The sequence below is a fragment of the Phyllostomus discolor genome, chromosome 2 (assembly GCF_004126475.2).
Source record: "Phyllostomus discolor isolate MPI-MPIP mPhyDis1 chromosome 2, mPhyDis1.pri.v3, whole genome shotgun sequence".
NCBI lineage: Eukaryota > Metazoa > Chordata > Mammalia > Chiroptera > Phyllostomidae > Phyllostomus > Phyllostomus discolor.
In genome coordinates this window covers 167,463,485-167,490,801 of record NC_040904.2, presented here as the reverse complement: position 1 = coordinate 167,490,801, position 27,317 = coordinate 167,463,485, and the positions used below count along the sequence as shown (strand labels likewise).

Below are 27,317 nucleotides of genomic sequence, written 5' to 3'. Positions count from 1 at the left end.
AAAACAGACACACAATTCAATGAAATAACATAGGAAGTCCAGAAATTAACCCACACTCATATGGTTAACTAGATCACTTTCTTATAGCATATACAAAAATATTTAAATGTAAGACCTGAAAACATAAAATTCCTAGAAGAAAATATAGGCATTAGATGCTTTGGGATCAGTCTCAGCAATATTTTTTTTGGTATGTCTCCTTGGGTAAGGACAACAAAAGCAAAAATGAATAAATGTAACTACATCAAACTGAGAAGCTTTTGCCCAGGGAGAAAACCATTAACAAAATGAAAAGACAACCTACTGAGTGGGAAAAGATACTTAAAAATCATATATTCAATAAGAGTTTAATATCGAAATCATAGTAGCTCATACAACTGAACATCAAACCCCCCTCCCAAACAATCCAATTTAAAAAATGTGCAGAGGATCTGAACAGAAATTTCTATAAAGGTATACACATGGCCAAAAGACATATGAAAAGATGCTCCATGTCACAAAGTACCAGGGAAATGCAAGTCAATACCATAAGGTTATCACCTCACACCTGTCAGAATGGCTGTAATCAAAACGTCAACAAAAAACAAGTACTGGCAAGGATGTGAGAAAAGGGAATCCTCCTGCACTGTTGGTGGGAGTGTAAACTGGTGCAACCACTATGAAAAACAGTATAGGGGTTCCTCAAAATTTTTAAAATAGAACTACCATATGATCCATCACTTCTGGGTATATACCCAAAAGAATCAAAAGCAGGGTCTTAAAGAGATATTTGTACAACCATGTTCATAGCAGCATTTATTCACAAAAACTAAAACTTGGAAGAAACCCAAGTGTCCTTTGATGGAAAAACTGATAAACAAAATGTGGTATATATATATATATATATATATATATATATATATATACACACACACACACACACCTATTGCATAATGGAATATTATATTATTTGGCTTTTAAAAGGAACAAAATTATATAATATGTTACAATGTGTATGAAACTTAAGGACACTGTGCTAACTGATATAAGCCAGTCACTAAAACACAAATACTGTATGATTTTACTTAGGTGAGGTACTTAACAGCAGTCAAAATCATAAACACAGAAAATATGATAGTCATTACCAGGGCCTGGGATCTGAGGAAATGAGTTATTTGTTAATGGAAACAGAGTTTCAGCTTTACACAATGAAAAGAGTTATGAGGATAGATGGTAATTTAGATGGATGCATAACAATATGAATGTATTTAATATCAATGAACTGTGTATTTAAAAATGGTTAAGATGGTAACCTTGTATTTTTCCACAATAAAAAAAAAAAAGGAAGGAAATACTGCCATTTGCAACAACATAGATGAACCTGCAGCCTTTGGCTAAGTGAAATAAGCCAGACACAGAAAGACAAATACTGCATGATCTTACTTATTGAGCAATCTAGAATAGTCAAACTCAGAGAGGCAGAGTAGAATAGTGGTTGCTAGGGTCTGGGGAGAGAGGGAAACAAGGATGTATTAGTCAAAGGGTATAATTTCAGTTATATAAGATGAGTAAATCCTAGACATCTACTACACAGTATAGTGTTTACAGTTAACAATACAGTAATGTATGCTTAATCGCTTCTCAGCCTTTTGGGTAAGATTGTGTAGTACTGAACACTTAAAATTTACTTAAGAGGTCACCAATTTACTCACCAAAAAGAGGTCACAGCAATCTATACCAATGCTACAAAGCAACTTAAAAAATGAGATACATATATAAAATTCATTCCTGAACATCTATGCCTAATGACTGCTTGTGACTGCATTTAGTCCAAAAGCAAATTCTAGAAATTTTAGTGAGGTTTTATACACAATTAAAAGATGACCTATTTGCTCAAGTTTCCACTCAACCTTAGGCAAGCTCATTTTCTGCAACTCATTCAACTCAGAAAAAAAATTAAGTTTATCAGTCTGGATTTCTGAGAAATATAGGAAATATTTCTAAACAAACTTTCTTGACATTGGAAAAAAAGAGAAATGATTCCATTATTCATGAAAGACTTTGAAAAATATTTAAAAAACAATTTAGACCTCAATCTATATAAAAAAATTCTAAAATCCATTTCAAAAGTAGGTAATGTCAAAGACAAAATTATGGCATCAGCTCTAACCTTGTAACTCTGTATCTTTCTTCTACCAGAAGCCAACACTCTATGACTCAAAGAAGCCACATTTTTTCCCCAAGAGCCTCCACAGAACATACTCAACCAACATTGCTGACCAAATGACTATCACAAGAGTCGCAAAACACAAAACAAATTCTGCTATCACCTACAGCCACTGACGCTCGGCCAGTACTCAAGACATGAAGCTGAAATCATGATTACTACATGACTACAAAAAGGGAAATTCCAAAACTAGGTACATATCCAGTTCCAGTTTATTCACTGATGCAGTCAAAAAAGAAATTGGTTTGTTCATAAGCTGACAACAGTAATTCTTACCCTCCAATTCCGAATTCGTTTGAGCCTGTTGGGGGTTTTCTCCAGAATCTGTAGAAATTCATGTGTCAGTTCTACAAATGAAATAGGACATTTAAGAAAAACAAAGAGGCAGAAGTAATGAAACAGGAATAACCTCAACTATTTTCATCTGAATCAAGTCACCTTCGACCAGACAGTGACAGAGCAAGTGCTTTTCAAGGACCCTTACTCTAAAACTTACCATCTAAAAGTTCCAAGGTCACAGTGGCGTCAACATACTCCCACCAGTGCTTCCCATCAGTTGAGACTGGGATCTCCCAGTTGGACCACTTGCAAGCCAGATGAATGCAGACACAGGCCACTACAGGAGGTGTGTACTGCAGGCTAAATGTGGTCAAATGCAGGCTGACATCAGAGGAAAGGAAACAAGAGAGTATCATGAGCTCTCAATTCTGAACCCAAAGTTAAAACTCTCCATTATTTAAAAAAGAAAAAAAAAAGTAAAAAAACACTGGCAAGATAGAAGGTTAAAAAAGATCCAGTGCTCTGATCCAGCACTAAACATTACTTTCTATTAACCCACCTGCTCAGTTAACCCTTATAAATTTTCTGACTACACAACATTCAATCCACATAACTGACAGACAAAAACATTAAAATTAAAACAAACTGAGTACTCAGTTTTTAAAAACAAGGATCAATTACTCTGAGACTAAGCTCAGAACTTAAGGAAAATGATACATTTTTTAATATGTATGATCCCTATTTCAAATACTTAAGGGAAATACCCTAAAAATTATCTTGTGTCTTGTCAATCATAGGTCTGGGCTACTGAAATAATAGACAATCTCTCTCAAGTGTGAATATGCCTGACTGATGGTTTATTTTAAAATTTCTCCTATCAGCCCTGGCTGGTGTGGCTCACTGGATTGAGTGCCAGCCTGTGAACCAAAGAGTCACTGGTTCGATTCCCAGTCAGGGCACATGCCTGGGTTGCAGGCCAGGTTCCCAGTGAGGGGGTGTTGCACAAGAGGCAACCACATACTAACGTTTCTCTCCCTCCCTTTCTCACTCACTCTCTCTCTCTCTAAAAATAAGTAAATAAAATCTTTAAAAAAAATTTCTCTTATCAGTCTATTAAAAGGAACTTTTTAGCCCTGACAGTCATTAAAAATATCTCTGGTTTCCAAGAACAAACAACTGATTGTAAATGAGAATGAGCAAGTCATCTGGTAATACAAGCTATGTATTAATTTTTTCTTTAAAAAGGGAAGAAGAAAAAGTATTACAACTCTTTACACATATACATGTCCATTTATCTGGGAGTATGGGAAGAACAAAGAGTCTTTCAAAATATCGTAAATATTGCCCTCACTGGTGTGGCTCAGTGGATTGAGTGCCAGCCTGTGAACTGAAAGGTTGCTGGTTTGATTCCCAGTCAGGACACGTGCCTGGGTTGCAGGCTATGTCCCCAGTTGGGGGCATGTGAGAGACAACTGACCATTGCACATCGATGTTTCCCTCCCCTTCCTTCTCCCTCCCTTTCCCTCTCTCTAAAAATAAATAAAGTATCTTAAAATACCCTAAATATTACAGAATTCTCCAAATCAGGTTTTCAGGTTTTCATTTCAGAATTCCTGATTCAGAAAAGGAATCGGGAATTCATTTCTGTCAATAAATTCTAAGTTTACCAACTTTCAGGACCATATTTTTGGATATTTTAAAGCTAAGTAACATGCAGAATTAAGTAGGTTATCAATAAGCAGTAAAAGATTACATCACCTTAACAAAAAAGCACTATGGAAATTTAAGGCAGAACATTAAAACTGCATAAAAGTCAACATTTATCATAGAATTATGGGTAAGATACTGTATCAAAGATCCATGCCTGGGTTTTTGAGTTCTAGTTTACTAAATGCCAGACATCTTTCCATATGCCCCTCAAAAAGTGACAATCCCAACCCAAGTAAAATCCTATCCCAAAAATATTAAAATATAAACCTGTTGGTTGCCATGAAGTAAGAAGTCTGTGCTAAGTCCTTGCTTGCTGGAAGAAAAAAAAAAAGGTGAAGGGGAAGGAAAAATTATTAGTTCCATTTACTCTCAACAATAAATTAGTAAGCATTTAATATGTGCAAGGTAGAGAATACAGTGATAAAAGAGGCTGGCATGGTCCCTGACCATCTAAAGTTTACATTCCACCGAAGAAAGATAAGCAATTTTTAATTTTTAATAAATGGATTGCTTACAGACCTAGGGACTCAAGCTTTATCCTGTGTACCGAGTATCTGACACTTGTTTTAAAATGCATCATGGGCATCCTCCTTAGAGTTTGACTCAGATTCTGTTGGGAGAAGGACGTAAGCATTTTTAACAAGTAACCCAGACATTCTGATGCATGGGTTCACTGAGAAATACTAAACTAGGGAACAGACTAATTTGGAGGCAAGATCAGAATCCAAAAGACCTTGGTCTGTTTGGAAAAAGTGATTTGTGATTTGTTTGTTTTTTTAAGTTTTAAATTGAGCAACCTCTGACTTAATCCTAACATAACCAAGTAACAAAATACTTAATATATTACCAAAAGAAAGTTCCTTCTTCTAAAACAAAACAAATGCTCTGGCTGACAGAGCAATTTTTAATCTCCCCTAGATTAAACATTAGTATAAATCCATCTCTGTTTAAGCCTATCTTTGCTCAATGTCAACCATTTAATGCTTTCAAAATATAAAGAACTCAGAAAACTTGGAATTTTCAGATAAAATACACATAAGCTAAATTCAAAATAAGACCAATTATCAGTTTGTTCTACAAAAGGCACTGAAATGCATGATGGTGTATTGACAGTCTTGATACTACTATTTAAACTGAGTAATAGAAACCAGGTTTCATGCAATTATAGCTATTAAATTAAATTAAAATAAAAAGAAAGTTCTGCCAAAGGATTGCCAATCATGGGAATAAGTTCAAATAATTTCTAAATGATCCTCTGAGTGGTCTTTAAGAATGTCTAGAACAATCAACCCTAGTATCAAATTAAGATCACTGACTCCCAAGACATCCTTTGTTAGTTATAATCTTAGTTATAATCTAGTGATTATTCAAAGTTTGCCTCCAGCTTTGCCAAATATTCTCAAGAAGATCATTCTCTTTAAATAGAGATCACCTGAACATATTAATTAGCAGCTGTGTTATGAATTTATACACAGCAATCATAGCCTCTAAATGGTAAAACAATTCAAGAATACCGTTTCAAGATGGGATTCCTTACCTCGAACAAGTTGAGTGCACTTTACCACATGTGTATGTGGGTGATCAATTGTTAGCTCAAAGCCTAAAAAAAAGTAACTGGTTAACAAGCTAAAGTACTCCAGGTATTTTATACATCTTTTATCTGAGTCGTCATTAAAGGTCTCCCTCATTTTCATACCCCAAAATTATTATTCAGAGGCTAAGTCACACAAAGTATGCAGCATGTTCTTCTCCAAGAAACATTATCTCCAAAGCTGCTTGTGTTTTGAGCTAGAAGGTACCACAAAGACAATAAAGCTAACGCAGTCTCAAGATCCCTGAAAACCAATAACCTCTAAACACAAAACAGTGTACATGAATTCTCCCACCGACATTGTTGTTCTAAACTGATTACCAATTTAAAAATAAATGCTATTATCTAAATATGATGACAGACTATAAAAATCCATGGAAGGAAATGAGTTCTTTAAATAGTTTCTGCCATTAGTTACATTAAAATTAAATACTGCCAAACCTTAAAAAGCAAATCATAAATCCCAGGATGGGCGGGTGGGGAGACTGTGCTATTTCTAAGGTCAGCTGTGCCTTCATTTTTTTTTTTTCAGTATAGGCCACGGTAAAACTGAGCTCTGTAACCTCAAAATTTGCAAACCTTTCCAAGAGATTTTTCTCCTGCTTCCTATTTTGCAAATTTTAAAAACTGAATCATATTACATGTAAATTTCTTTAATATTTTAAAGGGAAAGAAACTTACCTAAAGTCTGCAGAATTATACTTTCTAGTATCACCAGATCTTGAACTTGTTGCAGGTAAGCCTGCAGGTAAGAAGACACAGAAGGTACAATATATCAAGTATAAGCAACTCTAACAACCCTTTCCAGAGAAACAAATGCCACAAAAAGCAGGGATGGAGTTATGAAGTAGAGTAGGAACTGAAATTATGCTTTATCCCTAATCCAGTACAGATTCTCCTTTTAAATGAGGGGGGAAAAAGGTTGGTATACTAAGATAAAACACTTTATTCATAAATAGATACAGAAAAAGCACCTGAGATTTGGTTCATTTACAGACTGACGGTTTAAGTTTTAAAGTTCATTTGCTATAGATACAAGAAAATTAAAAAATATCTCTTCTTAAATATAATGAAAGGACATCTGCAGTCTTCCTATAGGCAGTGTAGGCAGTCTGAAACATTTGACTCCCGTTAAAACTTCCCCATTGGGCCCTGGCTGGTGTGGCTCAGTGAACTGAGTGCCAGACTGCGAACCAAAAGTCACTGGTTCGATTCCCAGTCAGGGCACATGCCTGAGTTGCAAGCCAGGTCCCCAGTGGGGGGCGCACAAGAGGCAGCCACACACTATGTTTCTCTCTCTCTTTCCCTTCCCCTCTCTCTATAAATAAAATTAAAAAACAAAATAAAAACAAAAAAAACCCTTCCCCTTTGGGATAATGCTATATTTCCAAAACTTTATAGGAGAGTTCAAAGAAAAAGGAACAAATATTAATAATGTAAACTACTTCATTAATGATGTTTTAATATTGATTATATACTGAAGTGATATTTATGATTAAATAAAATATATTATAAAAAATACATTAAAATTAATTTCACTTTTTTAAGTTAAAGATTTTAAATGAAGTGAAATTTTTTCAAATTATGTCCTGACAAGTGTGGGTCAGTGTGTTACGCACTGTCCCATGAACCTAAAGATCACTGGTTTGATTCCCTGTCAGGGCACATGCTTACGATGCAAGCCAGGTCCCCAGTTGAAGGTGTGCAAGAGGCAACCTATCAATGTTTCTCTCAAACATCGATGTTTCCCCTCTCTCTCTGTCTCCCTCCCCTCCCCATTCTCTAAATAGAAATAAAATCTTAAAAAGAAATTTGTTTTTTAAATTCCACATGACTCCCCTTATATTTCCACTGGACAGCACTGGCCTAGAACTCTAGGAGAATGAGACTTAGGTCAAGAGTTAAGAGACTTTGTTAGTTAACATTCCACTTAACTTTATGATCTTTAGTAAGTGAGAACTTCAGCTATGCTAGTTCTCTGCTCCATATAGTGAAGAAAATATCTTCCCCTAATCACCTCACAAGGAATTGAGACTCAGGTGAGAAATTATATAAATATTCTTCAGAGAAGGAAAAAAACACAGGAAGTTTTGTTTCATTTTATTAAAATAAAATTGTTTTATTTGGCCAATTCTATAGACCAGTGATTTTTAGTAATTAGTCTCAAACCTAAATGAAAGTCCAGAGCAATAATTATTTTCAAGAGCTACTGGTATAGCCCAGAGAGAAAATGAAGGAAGTCAAGACAAATGCCATAGAAAACACTTAATCCACATAATTAGGGCTTATTATCAACACACACAAAAAATAAATACTCCCCCCCCCCAAAAAACCCACTTTCTCCATTTGATCAGAATGCACAATTCTATTTATCTATTTGATAAAGAGTGACTCATGCATCCACTGTAAGAGACTTAATCTATAATTTTTCTCCAAGCACTTCTGAATGTCAGACTTCTTGATTTCTCACAACTCACCACTCCCCAGTCACTGACTTACAAAGTCAGGAAAGATCTTCCCTTCTTTAAGAAAGTCAAGATGGAAGAAAAAAAAGTTGTATGTATATGCACACAGATAAAGGTCTGGAAGAATATAGTATACTAGAACTGTAGTCAGCAGTATTCTCCTAGAAAGAAGAGGGGAAATGCTTTAACTTTTACTTTAAGTGATTCTTAAGTGTTTGGATTCTTTTATAATGAACATGTATGACTTGTAATTTCTTAGAACGTTCTCGTAGAAACAGCGAATGGTTAAAATATATATTAAATATAAAATGTATATATATTTTACATTAGATGAAACACTATCTCCATATTTAAAGCAAGTGGAAAATTAATATACTGGGAAAATATTTGGGATATAGTAAGTGAAAAAACACAATATATACATGTATAGTTATTCACAGAAAAGCTGGAAACAATAATGCTTCGCTTATACTATATCTATGGTCCACATTATATCTAGGTTATATATTCTTTGTTTTTCTGCATTTTCCAATTTAACTACAAAGAATACAATTAACCTCTGCCATAAAATTTTTATGATGTTTTCGTTAAGGGAAAAACAAAACTAAAAGGTTCCTTGAACAGTTCCCATCTAGACTTCAATAAATCTAAGTTGCAAAACTAAGTTACAATCAAAATAAATTAAGAAAAACAGATGTATAATTAATCCCCTACCTCACTCCTAGTATCGGGAAGTGATTCCTGCGGATGGAGACAAGCATGTGCTACCTTGATGACATGTTCCAATTTCTTAGGCTGCTCCTCTACTTTAGCTGCTAGAAATAAGGCCGCTGGAGCCACACACTGGATGGAGAGAAAATAAATAATATTTATTATTTGTTTATTGCTAGATCTAAAAGAGAACTTAAGTCTCAAACCAGGTTCTTTGCTTCATTTCATCACCTCGTTTATGGTTTTTCCTGTACTTAAAATGTTCCCCCCTCCTACCTATTAACTATATCCACTTTCTTGAACAAACTCTCATTAAAAGCTACCTATTCAAGCCCTGGCCAGGTGGCTCAGTTGGTTGGAGCATTGTCCTGTACACCAAAAGACTGACAGTTCAATTCCCAGTCAGGACACATACCTAGATTCTGGGTTTGATTCCTGGTCAGGGCACATGTGGGAAACAACCAATGTTCCTTTCTCTCTCTGGCCCCTTCCTTTCTCTCTAAAATCAATAAACATATCCTCCAGTGAGGATTAAAAAAAAAAAAGGCTAGCTATTCAAGAAGCCACTAGATATAAATAAATAAACAGCTTTCTATAAATGAGATTCTTTACTAAGTTTGTATCAAAACTTTACATACTTTTATTTTTTTTAAGATTTCATTTATTTTTAGAGGGAAGGGAAGGGAGGAAGAAAGGAAGAGAAACATTGATGTAAGAAAGAAACATCAATCAGTTGCCTCTTGTGTGCTACCCAGAAACCAAATCTGTAACCCAGACATGTGCCCTGACTAGGAATCCAACCAGTGACCTTATGCTTTGCAGGATGATGCCCAACCAACTCAGCCACACCAGTCAAGGCTACATACTTTTTTAAAAGGAGTACATTGAAATGTCCAGAAAAGGCAAATCCATACAGACAAGTAGATTAGTGGCTGCTAGGGGCTAAGAGGAGAGGGGAATGGGAGTGACTGCTTGAGTGTGAGGAGTTTCTTTTTCTGCAATGACATAAATGTTCTAGAATTAGATTGTGGTGGTGGCACAACTCTGCGAATATACTGAAAACCAGTGAATTGCACAATTTAAAAGAATTTTACTATATGAGAATTATCACAATTATGCTTACATATGGGGGCATAAATCTTAAAAAATGAATTCAAAGTATAGTAGTATATTCAAGAGGTTATACATAAAAGACAGACTTGAAAAATTCAAGTCAATACACAAGTACATATCAAACTCAGACACTAAACAATATAAGTAGAGCAATATAAAATACAAGGTCTCTGGAAAAGGTCCAACCATTGTTAATATAACGAGAAGGGTCTGCGCAACATTGATGTAACTTGGCAGCCAGGGAAAGTGGACTGGAATGTGCATGTGTGAATAATTACAGCTTCACTATACGAGTCAGTAGGGGCGGTAGATGCCATAGAGCAGGGCTGTCAAACTCATTTTCACCAGGGACTAGAGCAGCCTCACGGTTGCCTTCAAAGGGCCGAATGTAATTTCAACTTCTTAACAGTTAAGGAGTAGTTACATTTATACAGTCCTAAAATTATTTCAGCCCTTTGAAGGCAACCGCAAGGCTGATGTGGCCCCAGGTGAAAATGAGTTTGGCACCCCTGCCACAGAGTGAGCATGTGCTCTGTATGACCATCGCATTCAAAGCGACTGAGCAAGTACAGCAGCAAATCTGCACCAAATTTTGCATTAAGCTTGAACATTCCCCCACAAAATCTATTTGGATGGGCCCCAGATATGGGAAACTGGTGATTGGCAAGTTCATCACACTCATGCATCATGCATCACGTTTCATGTAATTTTTTTGTGAAACATCAAATCACCCAGGTGACTAAGCCCCCCTACAGCCCAGATTTGGCACCCTGTGACTTCTGGCTTTCCCCAAAACTAAAACTGCCTTTCAAAGGGAAGAGATTTCAGAACTTCGTAAGATTCAGGGAAATATGATGGGGCAGTGATGGCAATTAGGAGGACAGTGTGAGGCCCCAATCTGCCTACTTTGAAGGGGACTGAGGAGTCATTGTCCTGTGTACAGTGTTTCTTGTATCTTGTATCTTCTTCAATAAATGTCCCTATTTTTCATATTACATGACTGGATACTTTCTGGACAGGCCTTATATATGTAGCCTTGTAATCTAGAGAAACTCAGGAAGTAGAAGTTCCCTTGAATCTTAGTATTTCAATGAATCAAAGATGGCAACAACAAAAGATTTCACCAGGAATAAAAGAAATTTTATAGAATTGAAATACCTAGTTCATTTTAGTGAACAGAATTGATATGCATTCTAATGCAGAAGTCCCCAATTATACTCCAGGGATACATTCCAAGGCCCCCAATGGATGTCTGAAACTTCAAATACTACCAAACTCCACATAGACAATGTTTTTTTCCTATACATACATACCTATAATAAAGTTTAATTTCTAAATTAGGCACAGTGAGAGATGAATAACATAATAAAACAGAACAATTAAACAATATACTATAATAAAAGCTACATAAATATGGCTCAACTCCCACCTCCCCCCAATTAAGATGGCTACTAAGGAGGGCCCGGGGCTACAAAAGACCTCATCACATTACTCAAAACAGCAATCAATTTAAAACTTATAAATTGTTTATTTCAGGAATTTTTCATTTAATACTTTCAAGCATGGTTAACCACATGTGGCTGACCATAAGCAACTGAAACCGCTGAAAGCAAAAGCACAGATAAGGGGGGACTACAGTTCTATCTTTGCTGTTCTGTTATGCTTGGATAGAACCAAGTTTTCTTCACAATTCATAATAACAATTCTCTTCCTTCGTGTTTGTTGCAGTTGCACATGGAGCTTGCTGCATATACATTCCTCGAGTTTAGGATTAAGGAAAGAACCAGAGGAAAAGGAGCATGAACAAATGTATGGGAATCAGCAGGAAGTACATTTTCAACACTAAGCTGAGTTGTTATAACTTAGTGATATAGGTGTGAGACACAAAAGATTTTTAACAAGAGTGACACTAAAGATTTTAGAAAAATATGTATAATTTAAGAAATAGTTAGGAAGATTAATCTGGTGGTAAGCAGCACTGAAAGAAGGGATAGGATACACTTAATTTTTTTTTTTAAATCAGGGTGTTTTTTGCTTTGTTTTTTTTATTTTTTAAAGATTTTTTTAAATTTATTTTATTTTTAGAGAGGGAAGGGAGGGAGATAGAGAGAGAGAGAGAGAGAGAGAGAGAGAAACATCAATGTGTGGTTGCTGGGGGTTATGGCCTGCAACCCAGGCATGTACCCTGGCTGGGAATTGAACCTGCGACACTTTGGTTCGCAGCCCACACTCAATCCACTGAGCTACGCCAGCCAGGACTGGATACACTTAATTTTTTACAAAGAAAACAATGTAATAATCCAGACAATGGAAATAAAATTTAGAGTAGGTGCTAGCAGTAGAAATAAAGAAAAAAAGTTTCCTGGTATTACTTGGAAAACTAATAGGGTTTCATTAAATACATGTATATTTGAATGCGGAGAAAAACATTCTAATGGGATATGTTCCAAGATGTTAACAGGATTATCTCTGAACAGGAGATTATAGGAAAACCGTCATTTCCCCCTTTATTCTGTTTTCTTTTAATTTCATGATGACGATAAGTGTGAATATACATGTATAGGGAGAGAAAAATCAGTAACACTATAAAAATTAAAATAAAAGGACTTTAAAACTGAGCAGAGGGGAAAAGGAAAAGGACAACTCAAAGACAACACTAAGATTTTAAGCCTCCAAATTTGCCTTCAGGGGCTAAAAATATATTTGAAAGGAACTAAAACATGATACACAAAAAATGGCTGACAAGGCAAAACAGTATCTCAGTCAGAGTAAGCCTGAAAAAGGTAAATTTTAATCTAATTTTTGTGCAAATCAGGCACACAAATACTCATTTTTCCTCATGGAATCACTTATCAATCTGGCTTACCAAAGCCATTTACCCATCAAAGGCAGTTTCTCAGAGGAATTCTTACACCAGATAGGAGTATAAGATTTTTCTCCATTTTAAAAGAACTATAATGCCAGCTAGTATTTGTTTGCTATGTGCACTTTGTAAAATAATTAAGTCAAATCCAATTAACCACTTACAGTTTGCAATAGGCACTGACTCCAAAAAGATGAGAAAACTGAGGCCTATGGTAACTTACCCAAAGCCATATAGCTAGAAAGCAAGGCACCAAGGATTCAAATCTAGACAAGTCTGACTCCTGAGCCCACTCTTTTAACCATTAAGTCTGACTTCCTAAGAGTTAACTAGTAAGAGTAAAATACACCCAAATTTGATAGCCATTAAAGTATAACACCTGTACTTTAAAATATATAAAATACAGTACACATACTAAGTTGCTCACCACTATTTTTACACTTCCCCACTTGAAAACATTTAAAAGGGTACATGTAGAAAATCAGGTAATGAGGTTCAATTTCTTCTCAAGGACAGAGGAAATGTTAGGCCAGAATTTAAGTGGAGGAAAAAACAGTAATTTAATCACATCCACTAAAGAAATAAAATGTATTTTAATCAAAAGGCAAGTTTTCTACCTTCACTGGAAACATACTGTACCTTGATCGGAATATGTATATATACTTGATATATAAAATAATGCAAAAAGTAATTTAGTTGGACACCATATCTTTGGGCTTTACTGTATGTTATACCTTAATAAAAAGGAATTTGTTTTAGCCCTAGCTAGTACAGCTCAGTGGATTGAGCACGAGCTTCAAACCAAAGCATTGCAGGTTCAATTCCCAGTCAGGGAACATCCCTGGGTTGCAGGCCACAGCCCCCAGCAACTGCACATTGATGTTTCTCTCTCTCTCTCTTTCTCCCTCCCTACCCTCCCTAAAAATAAACAAATAAAATCTTAAAAAAAAAAAGAAAAACATTGCTTTAAAAAAAATTTTGTTTTAAAAAGCAAGACAAGCCCTGGCTGGCATAGCTCAGTGGATTGAGCGTAGACTGGGAACCAAAGTGTCCCAGGTTCGATTCCCAGCCAGGGTACATTCCTGGGTTGCAGGCCATAACCCCCAGCAACCACACATTGATGTCTCTCTCTCTCTCTCCCTCCCTCTCCCTCCCTCCCTCCTTTCCCTCTCTAGAAATAAATAATAAATAAAATCTTTAAAAAAAAAAAAGGCAAGACACTCTAAGCTCCAAAACACTATCAACGAAGGAACCCAACAAAATGAGAAAAGTATTCACAACACATGGCATACAGATCTAAAATATAAAGTGGTCATATAAATAAAAAAATTAGAATAAGGGCAAAATGAACTGACAAACAATTTTTAAGTTAATTCTTCAATTTCATGAGAACAATAACCAACAGGCATAAGCAGCTCAACTTAACTAATGAAGAAATGTAATTAAGAAAGTAAGTTAGGACTCCCTCTATCTTGTTCACCACTGTAACCCTAGTGCTTGCTGACAAGCAGTTATAACTTAGTATTTCCCAAAGTAACAAATACTTGTTAGTGAGGATGTTGAGGAAAGGACCCACTCCTATAGTGCTGGAAACAACGTATATTGATGTAATCCTTCAGGAGGGCAATTTGACACAACAAAAAGTTTTTAAATGCATGCCCTTTGACATAGCAATTCCACCAACAGGAATTTAAAGTAAACTAGAGCCCTAGCTGGTGTGGCTCAATGGATTGAGCACTGGTCTGTGAACTGAAGAGTCGCTGGTTCAATTCCCGGTCAGGGCACATGTCCAGGTTGTGAGCCCAGTCCCCAGCTGGGGGCACATGAGAGGTAACAGACAGATGTTTCTTATACCTGGATGTTTCTCTTTCTCCCTCCTCAACCCTTTCTCTAAAAAAAAAATAATAATAATAAAACTTTAAAAAAACATATCCCAATATCCACCATTAGAGATCTGGTAAAATAAATGATAGCAAAAACAAAGAAATGCTATGCAGTCACTGAAAATAATGAAAAATCAATATGAAAAGATGCCCAATATATACTATTAACTGATAAAGGCAAGTTGGTAAAAGTAATATAGTAAGAAGTGATTTTTATGAAAATACATAAATGCCAGTGTATGTACAGAAACATGGTCTAGGACACAACATGCCAAAACATTTATCAGCAGTTACCTCCAGCCCTGGCTGACATGGCTCAGCAGACTGAGTGCCGGCTTGCAAACCAATGGGTCACCAGTTCGATTCCCAATCAGGGCACATGCCTGGGCTGCAGGCCAGGTCCCCAGTAGGGTACGTGAGAGGCAACCACACATTGATGTTTCTCTCCCCCTCTCTCCCCCTCCCCCCCTCTAAAAATAAATTAATAAAATCTTAAAAAGAAGAAGAAGAAGAAGAAAAGTCATCTCCAGTTCTGACCAGAATGGCTCAGTTGGCTGGTTGGGCATTGTCCTGCGAAGTGAAAGGTCACCAGTTCGATTCCCTGTCCAGGGACATGCCCAGGTTGCAGTTTCAATCCCTGGTTGAGGTGCATATGAGAGGCAACCAATCTACGTTTCTCTCCCTCCCTTTCCCTCTCTCTAAAAATAAATAAAATCTTAAAAAAAAAGTCATCTCCAGTCATCACATAATGTACCTCTACCTTCCCCCTCTAATCTGTCATTGATTGGAATTTTATCAAAGGCTCTTAAATCTAAATAACATTCATTTGTTTTCCTGTGGCCATATTATTTACCACTTCAAAAATTACACTTAAAATTAAGCAGTTTCCCCTCAAATGCTACTCTCCCAACCCAAATGTTAAGTTTAAGTGTTTGATAATCTATTCTTTATCAATGACTCCACCTATTCTAAGGATGCACTCAATCTACCAAAGTAGACACTTCATAGGAAAACTGGAAGGCTGGATTCAGAACGGCAATGTGAGCATAATGAAAGTGACCAATCCTAAATTCTAAACCTTAAATCTCAGTTCAGCAGCAAAGGTCAACAACAAAAGAAATATAAAGTTTGAATCAATCACAAAACGAGTACACCATATAAAAAATGTATACTTACATTTCGATGGAACTGTGTAAAGGACTGAATCATGTAGAATCGATGCATGTACACTATAGCAGTGTTGATCGTCAACTGTGAGCTAAAATGTTCAAATTAAGGCCCCAAAACAGACAGGCAGTACAATTCCCAAAAATACAACCTCTGTACCCTCCCATAATGACCATGCAAGCTGAGCACAGTAGATGCTCCCAAATGAAAATCATACTTACCTCTCCACCAAATTATTAACTACCAGTTGACACTGAGCATACCTTAAACATAACGGGTATTCAACATAAATCTGCTGAATATGAATAAACAAGCAAGCTTATCAGCACGTGTGAATCAAGAAGGAATACAAACAAAACTATAGAAGGCCTAAACTTGTCAACTGCCTATTAAAAATCCTGCAACAGTGATTCATTAGCTCAAGATATCTCTTCACATGGTTGACAATGTCCTCCCTGACCTGGTCCCAGAGATATGTTTCACTGTCACCTCACCTTCTAATCTCCAGCAATTAACTTTCCAGTTCCACTTCTCGCTGGCAACCAAGCCTTCTCACATGACAATCCGTGGGACAAGAAACACTTCGGAATTATTTGATATTCATTCACTCAGAAAAACTTTTAAATGCTTTATTTCTAAAGACCTCAGAAGACAATGCTGGGTATGCAGAGATGAGGCAGTCCCATAATGGCAACAACCTTAATAACAACAAACACAAAAAAGGAAGGGCTAGGATGCACTGAAACAATTTCAGACAAAAGACTTAACTCTACACTGACTGGATGCTTAGGAAACAAATTGGATAACAGCAATAAAAAGAACATCTCTTGAGGTGAGTACTTAAAACACAAACTTTATACAGTCAGCAACACATTTAAATGGAAGCTACACCCAAGGGTAATTTTTCACTTCCATAGTGAAAAGAACTTTAAAGCTATTTTAGCCTTTTCTGCTACAAAATGAGTATATTTTCTGACAAAAAGGATTGAATGCTTAAATTCTTTTCAGCCCCATCCATAGATCAGATGGCCGTGGCAAGGGTGGGCAATGGTGACTAGTGCCAGCATAGGCACCCTGGTGGCTGTGGTGGTGCTGACCCAGTGCATATTCACCTTGAAGAGGAAGACAGGGCAGAAGACCAAGATCACTGAGATGCCTACATGCAGGCCCAGCATCTCTAAATATTGTTTACCACCAATACTGCTGTTCTAGGACTAATTCAAGGAAAGAACCCAAGAGTACCTTATGGAAGACCAAACAAACAAGAAATGACTAAGATTCTGCTATACATGTGAAAATGATGCCAGAATTCCAGAAAAGTTCAACTCACATGAAGATCCTTATGAAATTATCTGTGGTCTTATCAAAGGAGGAGTGGCAAACTTCAGATAACAGACTTTGATTTGACGGAGTAGATTTTCTTACAAAGGAAAAGATGTCCACATGTCTTATCATTGACAACTAACTGTAAGCTGGTTTCAGATGAAATGTCGAAAAAAGTTACTATAACTGAAGGAAAAATATTATGCTATTTAAACTGATCCTATTCTTGCCATAGAAGAGTAGTACCCTTATATAATAGAATGGTAAGTCACATGGTCTGCTTGTTGAACAGGTTTTTACCAAAACCTCAAGAAATTGTGACAGAATCTGTCATTATGTCTAAGAATTTCTCTGATAAGCTCCCATATAGCATCCCTGTGTTCATATTTTCATTGGTTATTAGTGATATACTAAAGATTATTAATCAAGCTGGTGTTTATTATCCAAATGTGAAAGTAGTGTCCAACGTCATAGATTTTGATGACAGTGGGGTATTCAAAGGACTTAACAGAGAACTAATTCCTGTATTTAATAAACATGATGATGCCCTGAAGAACAGAATATTTCAATCAACTAAAAGACAACATAATTCTACTTGAGACTCCCAAGGAGACTTAAGGCAGATGGAGAAGACAATGTTGAATACATCCTGAAAATTGGATATCTAAATGACAGAATGGATGAGCTTTTAGAAAAGTATATCGACCCTTATGATATTGTTCCAGTAAAAAACAAATCATTGAGGGTAGCCAATTCTAACTTACAAAATATTTTGTAAACAAGCAATCTTCAGGAAGACCTCTCTCCTATGGGTGAAACTGATGCAAGAACTACTAATTTGTTCATCTTGCTGCAAGACTCATATTCTTGCTCTGCAAATTTTTCTTTACATTACTGAACTATCAAGTTGGCCAAAAAGTCTGTATGGTTTTTTCCCAAAAAATAAAAGACACATTTTCCATTTTCACCAATAACTTTATTGATCTGAATATTTTGAGTATGTCGGCTATCTCCCATGTGGTATAATGTTGACTGTTCTCAGCATGTCTCAATTTGATCACTATTAATTTTTTCAATGTGTCTACTGGACCATGGAGCATTGTCCAGCAAGAAATCTCCAGCACGAAACTTCCCAAACCACTTTTGACACGTCTAATCAGTCATAGCACCTTCTCCATACACTGTACAAATCTTGTTTTACATTTTGGTTACATTTTCACCTTTCTTGAAATAATAAAGCATAATATGCCAAAAATGTTGTGTATCTTCTTCCATCTTCAATATTAAAATGGCTACACAAGAATTCACCAATGTTTTTTTTAATGCAAACTGATATGACAGCTATCACAACACAATCTAGCAAAATTGTTTTGAATGAAGTTAAAGACAACTAAGTGCTACTAGAGCCATCTTAAGGAAAAAAAGCAAATGAACTTTTTGGCCAACCCAGTATTTTCAGACATGTTGAATCCATCAACTAGAAACTCCTTTTTTTCCCACCTCTCTCAACAGACTCCTCCCCATATCTTTTAACATTAAAATAGAAAAATCTTCCTTTTTGTCTGACATCTTAGCAAGGCTGCAGTGATAGCAGGTGCTCTCCAAGTTTCGATATGCCACGCAAAGACAACAAGAATAGATGCTGGAAAGTCGGTAATGAAATACAAAGACCCAGTAAACAAATCTGGGCACAAGGCCAAAAGAAGTGGTCCAAAGGGAAAACTCAGGACAAGCTCAATAACCCAAAACTGCTTGACAATGCAACATATCACAAACTTCATAAGAAGTACCCAACTATATGCTTATAGCCGCAGCTGTTGCCTCAGAGACAGAAGATCCACAGTTCCTTAGCCAAGGCAGCCCTTCAGGAGCTCCTAAGCAAAGAACTTACTAGTTTCAACGCACAGAACTCAAGTAACTTATACCAGAAACACCAAGGGTGGGGATGTCCCAGCTGCTGGTACAGATGCATGAACAGGACCCACCAGCTGTATATTTTTAAAAATAAAACTTTATTAAATTTTAAAAATCTTAAAATTTGAAAAAACTCCATTTTCAGAGTGTACTTTGTAGTTAATGTTATGATGTTTTTGGCCTTTTTACAATGAGAAAGTTTGTAGAAGTTTAGAAAGAAGTTTTGTGAAATAGTGAAGTAATGTGTATGATTTTAAGTACTGCCATTTGTGTAGTCTGTATGAATTATGCTGATGGTATCACCATCCACTGAAATTGTGTTATGTTGATTAATTTGTTTCGGAAAAACTGGTATTTACCAGAAAATACTGGCACTTGGTGTTTCAAAATCTGCTGGTATACACAGGTTGAAATAATGATGATAAACATAAAAAGCCAAAAAAATGCTTGGAGGAAAAAAAATCAATAAATTATCTCATCTTTGAAGTATGAGAAGAACGAATATACATTCGCACTCTGAGTATGTTAAAAATCCAATATTATTCTTTTTTTATCTGTGGAGAATTTTTATGAAAAATTTATTTAACCCTAACAGAGGATATGCCAGAAAGCAAGATGTTAACAGACTCAGTAAAATGCTTCCAAAAACCTCATCACTTTTCAATAGTTTTTTTAAGCCGTTAGATCTGTAGGTCTACAACCCTACAAATCTTAACTGACATTCCCCTTTCCTCTGAACTTCTATGAAACTCTTAACAGTAGCTATTTGAACTTAAGTGCCACGCACTGTGTTGGCCACACTAATTAAGTGCAAGAGGTACCACCTCATTTTACAGACGAGAAAACCAAGAACTTGACAGGTTTCTTAAACAACTAGTAAGTGGGAAAAACGGACTTTGAACCAAAGCTGGGCATTAATTCTAGGCCACCCTTTATAAGACCTTCAGGTACTGAATTTCTAAATTCAAAAGGCAGCCATCAACTGTGAAACCTTTACCAAACCTTCTAGGACATAGCAGAAAAGCAGAATCTCAAAGTCACCACAACAGTAGATCAGAATACACCGAAAAGGGTATAGGAAGGACGGGTTAAAACACAAAGCCGGGAAGCACACGAATTCCCGGCAAGGTTGGTGGCACCGGTGAGCGAGCGGGAAATTAACTCCGCCTCGCCACCCTCGCGTGAACACTTAACTTCAGTCTGCCCCATCATAGTCTCTCCCTCCTAAACATCCAGCCCCTGCCCATCTTCTTCCCCCTTCCGTCCCTGACAGAGCCTGAGGCCTGGACCCGAGAACAAGGTGGAAATGACTCCAAGGCCGAAGGCCTAGGCCGCAAGGATACACGTTAAGACGTTGCCCCATGTCCTGGAGCAGATTGGCCGCCTGCTGACGATAAGAAAGTTCTTTATCTGGGTCCAGACCAAAACGACGGGATGGGCTATTTTCCAGCTGTTCTCGAGTAAAATACCACCGTTTGTTGTTCCTCCTCTCTTCCTCCATAGTGCTTCAACCAGAAGGCAGCAGCAAAGGCTGCAAGCGCTTCCTAGCGTCACTTGAGCGGCGACACACATCCGCTGTGCGGGGGCAACTGCGCCTTGACGAACTTCCGGTAAGGGTAGACGGCTAGGTTGTGATACGCTTCCGACGAGAAGTATAGTTGAAATGCCTACTTCCGGAATGGACCTCGAGAAAGCCTGTAGCCGAGTAAACAGCCAGTAGGCGAGCAGAAAAGACCTGGGATCGAGAACGGAAGCGCCAGTCGTGTGACTCCGGAGGTGGGGCGAAGTTATAAACTTACATTTTAAAAAATTAAAAAAAAAAAAAAAAAAAAAAAAAAAAAAAAAGCACGTCTCCTCTCGCGAGAACTGGTTTGAGCGTTCGCGCCTTGCGCAAGAGGGTGAGGCAATGTTTGTGGCGGGATGAAACGCCCGCCCACGCGCCGCTGTGCGGCTCCACGGAGAACTTCTTTTGGGGCTGAGGTGGCCGTATAAAATGGGGCAGATGAAGATTTGGCACAAAAAATAGGTAAGGCTGTCAAAAACTGAAAAAAACAATCAGAGTGGCCCTATCGTATATCATGTAAAGCAACTACAGGGGTTTGGCGTTGTTGACGACAATGTAATGACGCATTTAAAAAGCGGGTGCACGGTATGTAGCAAAAGCCTTTCAAGCATTCCTAGCTTCAACACAGTGGTCCAACTTAAAGGAATAAAATGAAATTAATAGCATTAATTTAGTGCTTAACATGTTCCAGACACAAAACAGACTCTGAAATATACTCCTTAATGGGCACAACCTCAACAGGTAGTAGTAATTTAATTCTGTTTTGCGAACGGGTGAACTAAAACTGCTTCTGTGTGGAAAGCTTTACCACCGCCCCGGACCACCCTGCACACGTGCGAATTTGCAGTGCCTGTCCCCTGTCAGGAGTCAGCCCAGCTCCAACGTTTAATGGCTCTTTGATCCTGGGCAGGATACTTAACCTCTCAGTACTTCTTGCACAAATGTAAATGATAGTAATAATACTTCCCTTTTAGGTTGTAAGAAGACTTTCAAATGAAGATGTAATGAGTCAAAAGCGTTTATAAGTAGCTGACACATAGAAGACATGCAGTGGGTATTACAGTAGTTATCATGTATTGATATTGAAGGCAAGGCCAGTGCCTTCCTTCTTTGATCCCTAGCACCTACCTAATACAGTCCTGGCCCTAGTAGTAAATAATTGTGAAATAAATGTTCACAATACCCTATAATAAAGAACCTGAGGCTCAGGGAGATTAAGTGGCTTGCCCTACACTATATCACTTATATGTGTAGATCTTAAGATTTTATTTATTTTTAGAGAGAAGAGAAGAGGGGGAAAAATAAATGTGTGGTTGCCTCTTAGGAGCCCACAGCTGGGGACCCAGCTGGCAACTCAGGCATGTGCTGTGACTGGGAATCGAACCAGCAACCTTTTGGTTCACAGGCCAGCACTCAGTCCACTGAGCCACACCAACTAGGTCTATGTGTAGATTTTAAACGCAGTCTAATTTTTTTTTTCTTTCAATTCTAGCAAACTGTGTCCTTGCATTTTTGGAACATTCAGTTTATCTTGATTAAATCAGAGCAAAAGTAGAATCATTTGTCTTTTATAATGTAGTAGAATAAAATAATAACAACAAACTCACAACTATCAACAACCAAACCTAGAAAAAAAAACCTAAGCAGATAACTAGAACAGGAACTGAATCACAGAAATGGAGATCACATGGAGGGTTAGCAGTGGGGAAGGGAAGGGGAGAGAATGGGGGGAAAGGTACAAGGAATAAGAAGCATAAATAGTAGGTACAAAATAGACAGGGAGGTTAAGACTAGCATAGGAAATGGAGAAGCCAAAGAGCTTATGTGTACAACCCATGGACATGAACTAAGGGGGTAATGATGGGAGGTGGGGTACGGGGCAGAGGGGAATAAAGGAGAAACATGGGACAACTCTAATAGCGTGATCAATAAAATATACTTAAAATATAAAAATCATAAGTCTTTTTTTAATGTTTGCAAATCACATATCTTTTTTTTAAGATTTTTTAAATTTATTTTATTTTTAGAGGGGGAAGGGAGGGAGATTAAGAGAGAGAGAGAGAGAAACATCAATGTGCAGTTGCTGGGGGTTATAGCCTGCAACCCAGGCATGTACCCTGGCTGGGAATCGAACCTGCAACACTTTGGTTCACAGCCCGTGCTCAATCCACAGAGCTACGCCAGCCAGGGCTAAATAATAAGACTTTCTGACTCCATCTTTTTTTAGTCCTCAACCAGAGAATTTTTTTTTTTTGGAAGGGGGAGAGAAAAACATTGATTGGTTAGTTACCTTCCATGTTCCTAGACTGGGGGTCAAACTCATAACCTAGGTATGTTCCCTGACCAGGGATAGAACCTGCAACCTTCTGTACCTCCAACCAGCCGAGACACCTGGCCAGGGCTTTTTGACTCCATCTTTCTCCCGCCAGATAGGTCATTTAGCTACTTCTGTTTAGTCCTGCAAATAGATAATGCTTACCAGTAAAGGAACCTTACCTATAACCAAGAAATTACTGAAGCAGCCTCCCTGCTTGAAACTACCTTCCCAAGGAGATATGTACAAAAATAATTTATAGGAACCATGTGACTGAGTTTGAAACCCCTCTCATGGGTTGACATAAAAGAAGCATATCTTCCCTTCCCCTGACGTAAAAGAAGCATATGTTCTCTATTTTCTCAGGATGGTTCTTTAGGACACTAGTCCACTATCTTCTCCACTTGTTGGCTTTCCAAATAGTCACTTGCCTTGCCTCAACTCCTGTCACTTAGTAGCTGTTGTGCAGCAAGCAGAATGCGCTTTCAGTCAATTACAATAATGTTTTGAGTTGTGTTCTTTCTAGACGGCTGTTCTAACACAGTAAGTTTAATTTTAATTCATTCTCTATAGTATTTCTTTCCATTTCAGGCCCTGTTTTGCCATATACTGCCTACAGTTAGCCTTAGCTCTATTTTACTCTGGAAAAAAATTGAGATTCAGGAAGATTTAAATTACATCAGGTTATAACATTGAAAAAAACCAATGCCTTCACACTTTTTTCATCATAGACTTTTTAATAGACTAAGCACTTTTCAATCATGTATATTGTCTTTTAAAAGTCAAATTTATTTCTCCCAAGTCCCCTTTGCCTATTTCTCTGGCCTGTGTTTGTTTCTCCACTTAATCTCTTTGATCAGTGATTTTCAACTGATGTGCCCTAGAATTTTTAAAATCTGAAATACCTGACTGTTTAGTCATAGGCACTGGCCTTTTTCCCCTTAGATTGTCAAAAAATTACAGCAACCAACACAACAATGTTCATCCAGGTAGAATCAAAATTATACCTGTTATTGTCAGGTCAGCAAAAAAATTTTTTTTTGGTGTACTGCAGAATTTTAGTTAATTAGTTTATGTATGCCATGAGATGAAAAAGGTTGACAATCCCTGTCTTGGATTGATGACTCCATTTTGAATTTACTATTCTGGCTGAGTATGCCAGTCTTCCAAGAAAAAGTTCTGGTATTTGGTTTCAAATACTAGAATGGCTTCAGGCACTGCACCTGCTAACCAGTGGCTTACTACCCTGAATACAGAAGAGGAAGACCTGTGTAAATCAGAGAAAGGAAATATTCTTTGACTGAAAATTAAATTACTCTGAAGTAGGCAGTAATGAGAACATAATTAAAGAGTTTTTGAGTCAGGCCAGACTTCAAATCCCAGCTATTTATTTTAAACCATCTTAGCCATTTTTAAGTGTGCACATCAATAGCATCAACTACATTCACTTTATCATGCAACAGGTCTCTACAACTTTTTCATTTTGCAAAACAAATTCTGTACCCAATAAACAAGTCCCCATTTCCTCCTTCCCCCAGCCCTGACAACCCCCATTCTACTTGCTGTTCCTATGAGTTTGATTAGATACCTCATATAAGTGGAATCATATAGTATTTTTCTTTCTGTGACTAGTTTACTTCATTTAGTATACTCTTCTCAAAATTCCAAAAATTCTATTCTTTTAACTAACTGTAGTTATAAATGTCATCTCTGCGTCCTGACAGAACACCATCTGGCACATAATCGTTCAATACATGTTTATTGTCAAAATAATGTAAAACCCCAGCCAGTGCAGCTCAGTTGGTTGGGTGTCCTCCTGCAAACTGAAAGGAGGATTCCCTGGTCAGGGCACATACCTGGGTTACAGGTTCAGTCCCCAGTTGGGGAGCATGCAGAAAGCAGCCAGTTGCTGTTTCTCATGTCAATGTCTCCCTCTCCTCCCTCCCAATAATAATGTTAACCTTCTGCCCTTAAAAACAACTGACAAAATCTTAAACCAAAGGAATTTTGTTGTTAATTTTAATAGGATTTCATTTTCTGTAAATTGCACCTACAAGGCTACTCTTCTTATTCACTAGACTAATCTAGTACAGGATTATACCATATTTCATGGTTTAATCTTATTTTGCATTGTGCTTATGAACATCATTTCAGTCTTGTCAGACATTACCATTTACTACTGTTAAAACAATGTTTCCCAACATCCAATAGTCTCCAAATTAAAATGTGAAATGGTGTGCTCTTCCAAACTATCCCTAATTCCACATTCAGTAATATGACGTGATAGTTTGTGAGATTGGCCATGGCACATGTGTGTTGGTAAATTATTAACAACCAGGTATCTAGAAAAATAATTATATGTGCATGCATATGTACATAAAGTTTATTTTAAAATTTACAGATATAAAGGATGTGCAGCACACAATTTATAAAAAATGAAATACACAATTTTATTTATTGAAACTTTTTATAGGCAACTGATTCTCACAGAATATTTTCATTGCATTTTACCAAACTCTTGAATCAAGAACAAAACTTATGATTGCATTTGACAGGTAAGTATAGCTTTGACTGTTGGTTGACATTTTCATTTGCATTATTCAATAAGATGAAAGTGAAACAATGAGACTTATGTTGGAACTTACTCATCAGTGATTTGGGCAATATGTTTGCTAAACTAGATAATAGTTTTTGAATCCTGGAAGAATATTTCAATTTTTTGTGCTGTTTGTAATATAATGGATACAGACATGATACACTTTTAAACTTAATCTACATAATTAAAATTTTCTCTTTCTTAACTCTAGACAATCAACAAAACAAATCAAGCCTTTGTTTGTGGCATTTGCCAATTTCTGTTGTGTTATCTCCCACCATCACCAATTTTAAGCTAACAATGTGACATCACTGACCATGAAATTGGGAAGAAATGAACACACAATTATATAGTATACCCAAATAGACAGGGACTTTTGGTTTCCAGTGTGCCATGTAAAGAGCATGAAGTCATCACCTATGTTCCCACAATCATAAAAAGGCTGAACAAACTGATAATCAACAGACCTTCTTAAATGCATCAGAGAATTTAGGTGACAGTTCAACCTCTACCACAAAAAGCAGAGAGACAAGAAGAATCACAACAGAAAATCATGGCCACTGGAAGCAAAAACAATTACTGAAGCCAGCAACTGGTAGGAATATTTAAAAGGCAATTGACTAGTTGCTGATAACTTGAAATTGGACTACACTGAAAGATTTAAAAAAACTCCTGGAGGCTCAGCCTTAAAGAGTCCCCCACATTTTTGTTTTACCTCCAGAAGCCCCACAGGTATTACTATCATTATAGTTAAAATATTTTTAGAAAAGAATTCTGTAAAAAAATTTTCATCCTTCCCACAAGGAAAGAGGGAAAGTAACCATTTTGAAGTACACCCAGAACATTCAGTTCTTAACAAATGCCTACCCTCAAGGAAAACTATTTAACAGAGCTTAACCAATGTGGGAAAAGGAAAACAACCAACTCCAGCCTCCTGTAGCTTTCTTGTTTCACTTAAAGGGAGAAAAAAGACAAGAAACATTTGTGAAGGTCACAGTCCAGAACACAAGCTTACTGAAAGACTGAGGCCTAATAAGATTAGAAAACATTTCTCCCCACATTTTACTGACATATCAGTACAGTTCCTGTGTAGTAACAGGGCATCCCAGCTGGAAGAACTATAAGCTCAGACTATTTAAGGAGTCTCTAGGGAAACCCAAAGACAAGGAAATTTTAGCTTCTGACACCTACAGCTATAACAAACAGGAAACAGCCTAACTCCCAGCCAGAGAACCAGTATATAATACCTGACTTTCTACCAAAAAATTACAAGGCATGCTAAAAGACAAAAAATACAATCTAAAGAGACAAGGCAAACATCAGACCCAGATTCATACATAGCAGAAGTTTCTGAATTATCAAATGAGGAATTTAAAATACTAAGATTAATATGCTAAGGGCTCCAATGAGAAAAGTGCACAACATGCAAGAACACAGGAGTAAAGTAAGCAAAGAAATGAAAATTCTAAAAATTAAAGCTACAAATCAAAAACTGTAACAAATGAAGAATGCCTTTTTTAAAATTTTATTTATTTATTTTTAGAGAGGGAAGGGAGGGGGGGAGAGAGAGAGAAACATCAATGTGCAGTTGCTGGGGGCTGTGGCCTGCAACCCAGGC

The 27,317-nt window shown here is 37.0% G+C and overlaps 1 protein-coding gene and 1 pseudogene across 1 annotated transcript in view; one reads left to right on the top strand and one right to left on the bottom strand.

Annotated features, from left to right (window-relative positions):
- Positions 1 to 20,817, bottom strand: part of CCNT1 (cyclin T1) — a 36,434-nt gene extending 15,617 nt beyond the window's left edge. Inside the window, exons 1-8 of the mRNA XM_028532615.2 lie at positions 20,569 to 20,817; positions 15,998 to 16,079; positions 8,966 to 9,094; positions 6,468 to 6,528; positions 5,733 to 5,795; positions 4,463 to 4,508; positions 2,703 to 2,866; positions 2,483 to 2,553 (exon numbers count right to left, since the gene is read on the bottom strand). Coding sequence (XP_028388416.1) covers positions 2,483 to 2,553; positions 2,703 to 2,866; positions 4,463 to 4,508; positions 5,733 to 5,795; positions 6,468 to 6,528; positions 8,966 to 9,094; positions 15,998 to 16,079; positions 20,569 to 20,726 — 774 coding nt within the window. The 5' untranslated portion in view covers positions 20,727 to 20,817. The remainder of the gene's footprint in view (positions 1 to 2,482; positions 2,554 to 2,702; positions 2,867 to 4,462; positions 4,509 to 5,732; positions 5,796 to 6,467; positions 6,529 to 8,965; positions 9,095 to 15,997; positions 16,080 to 20,568) is intronic.
- LOC114513329 lies at positions 16,889 to 18,216 on the top strand (annotated as a pseudogene).
- Positions 20,818 to 27,317: the final 6,500 nt, after the last annotated feature.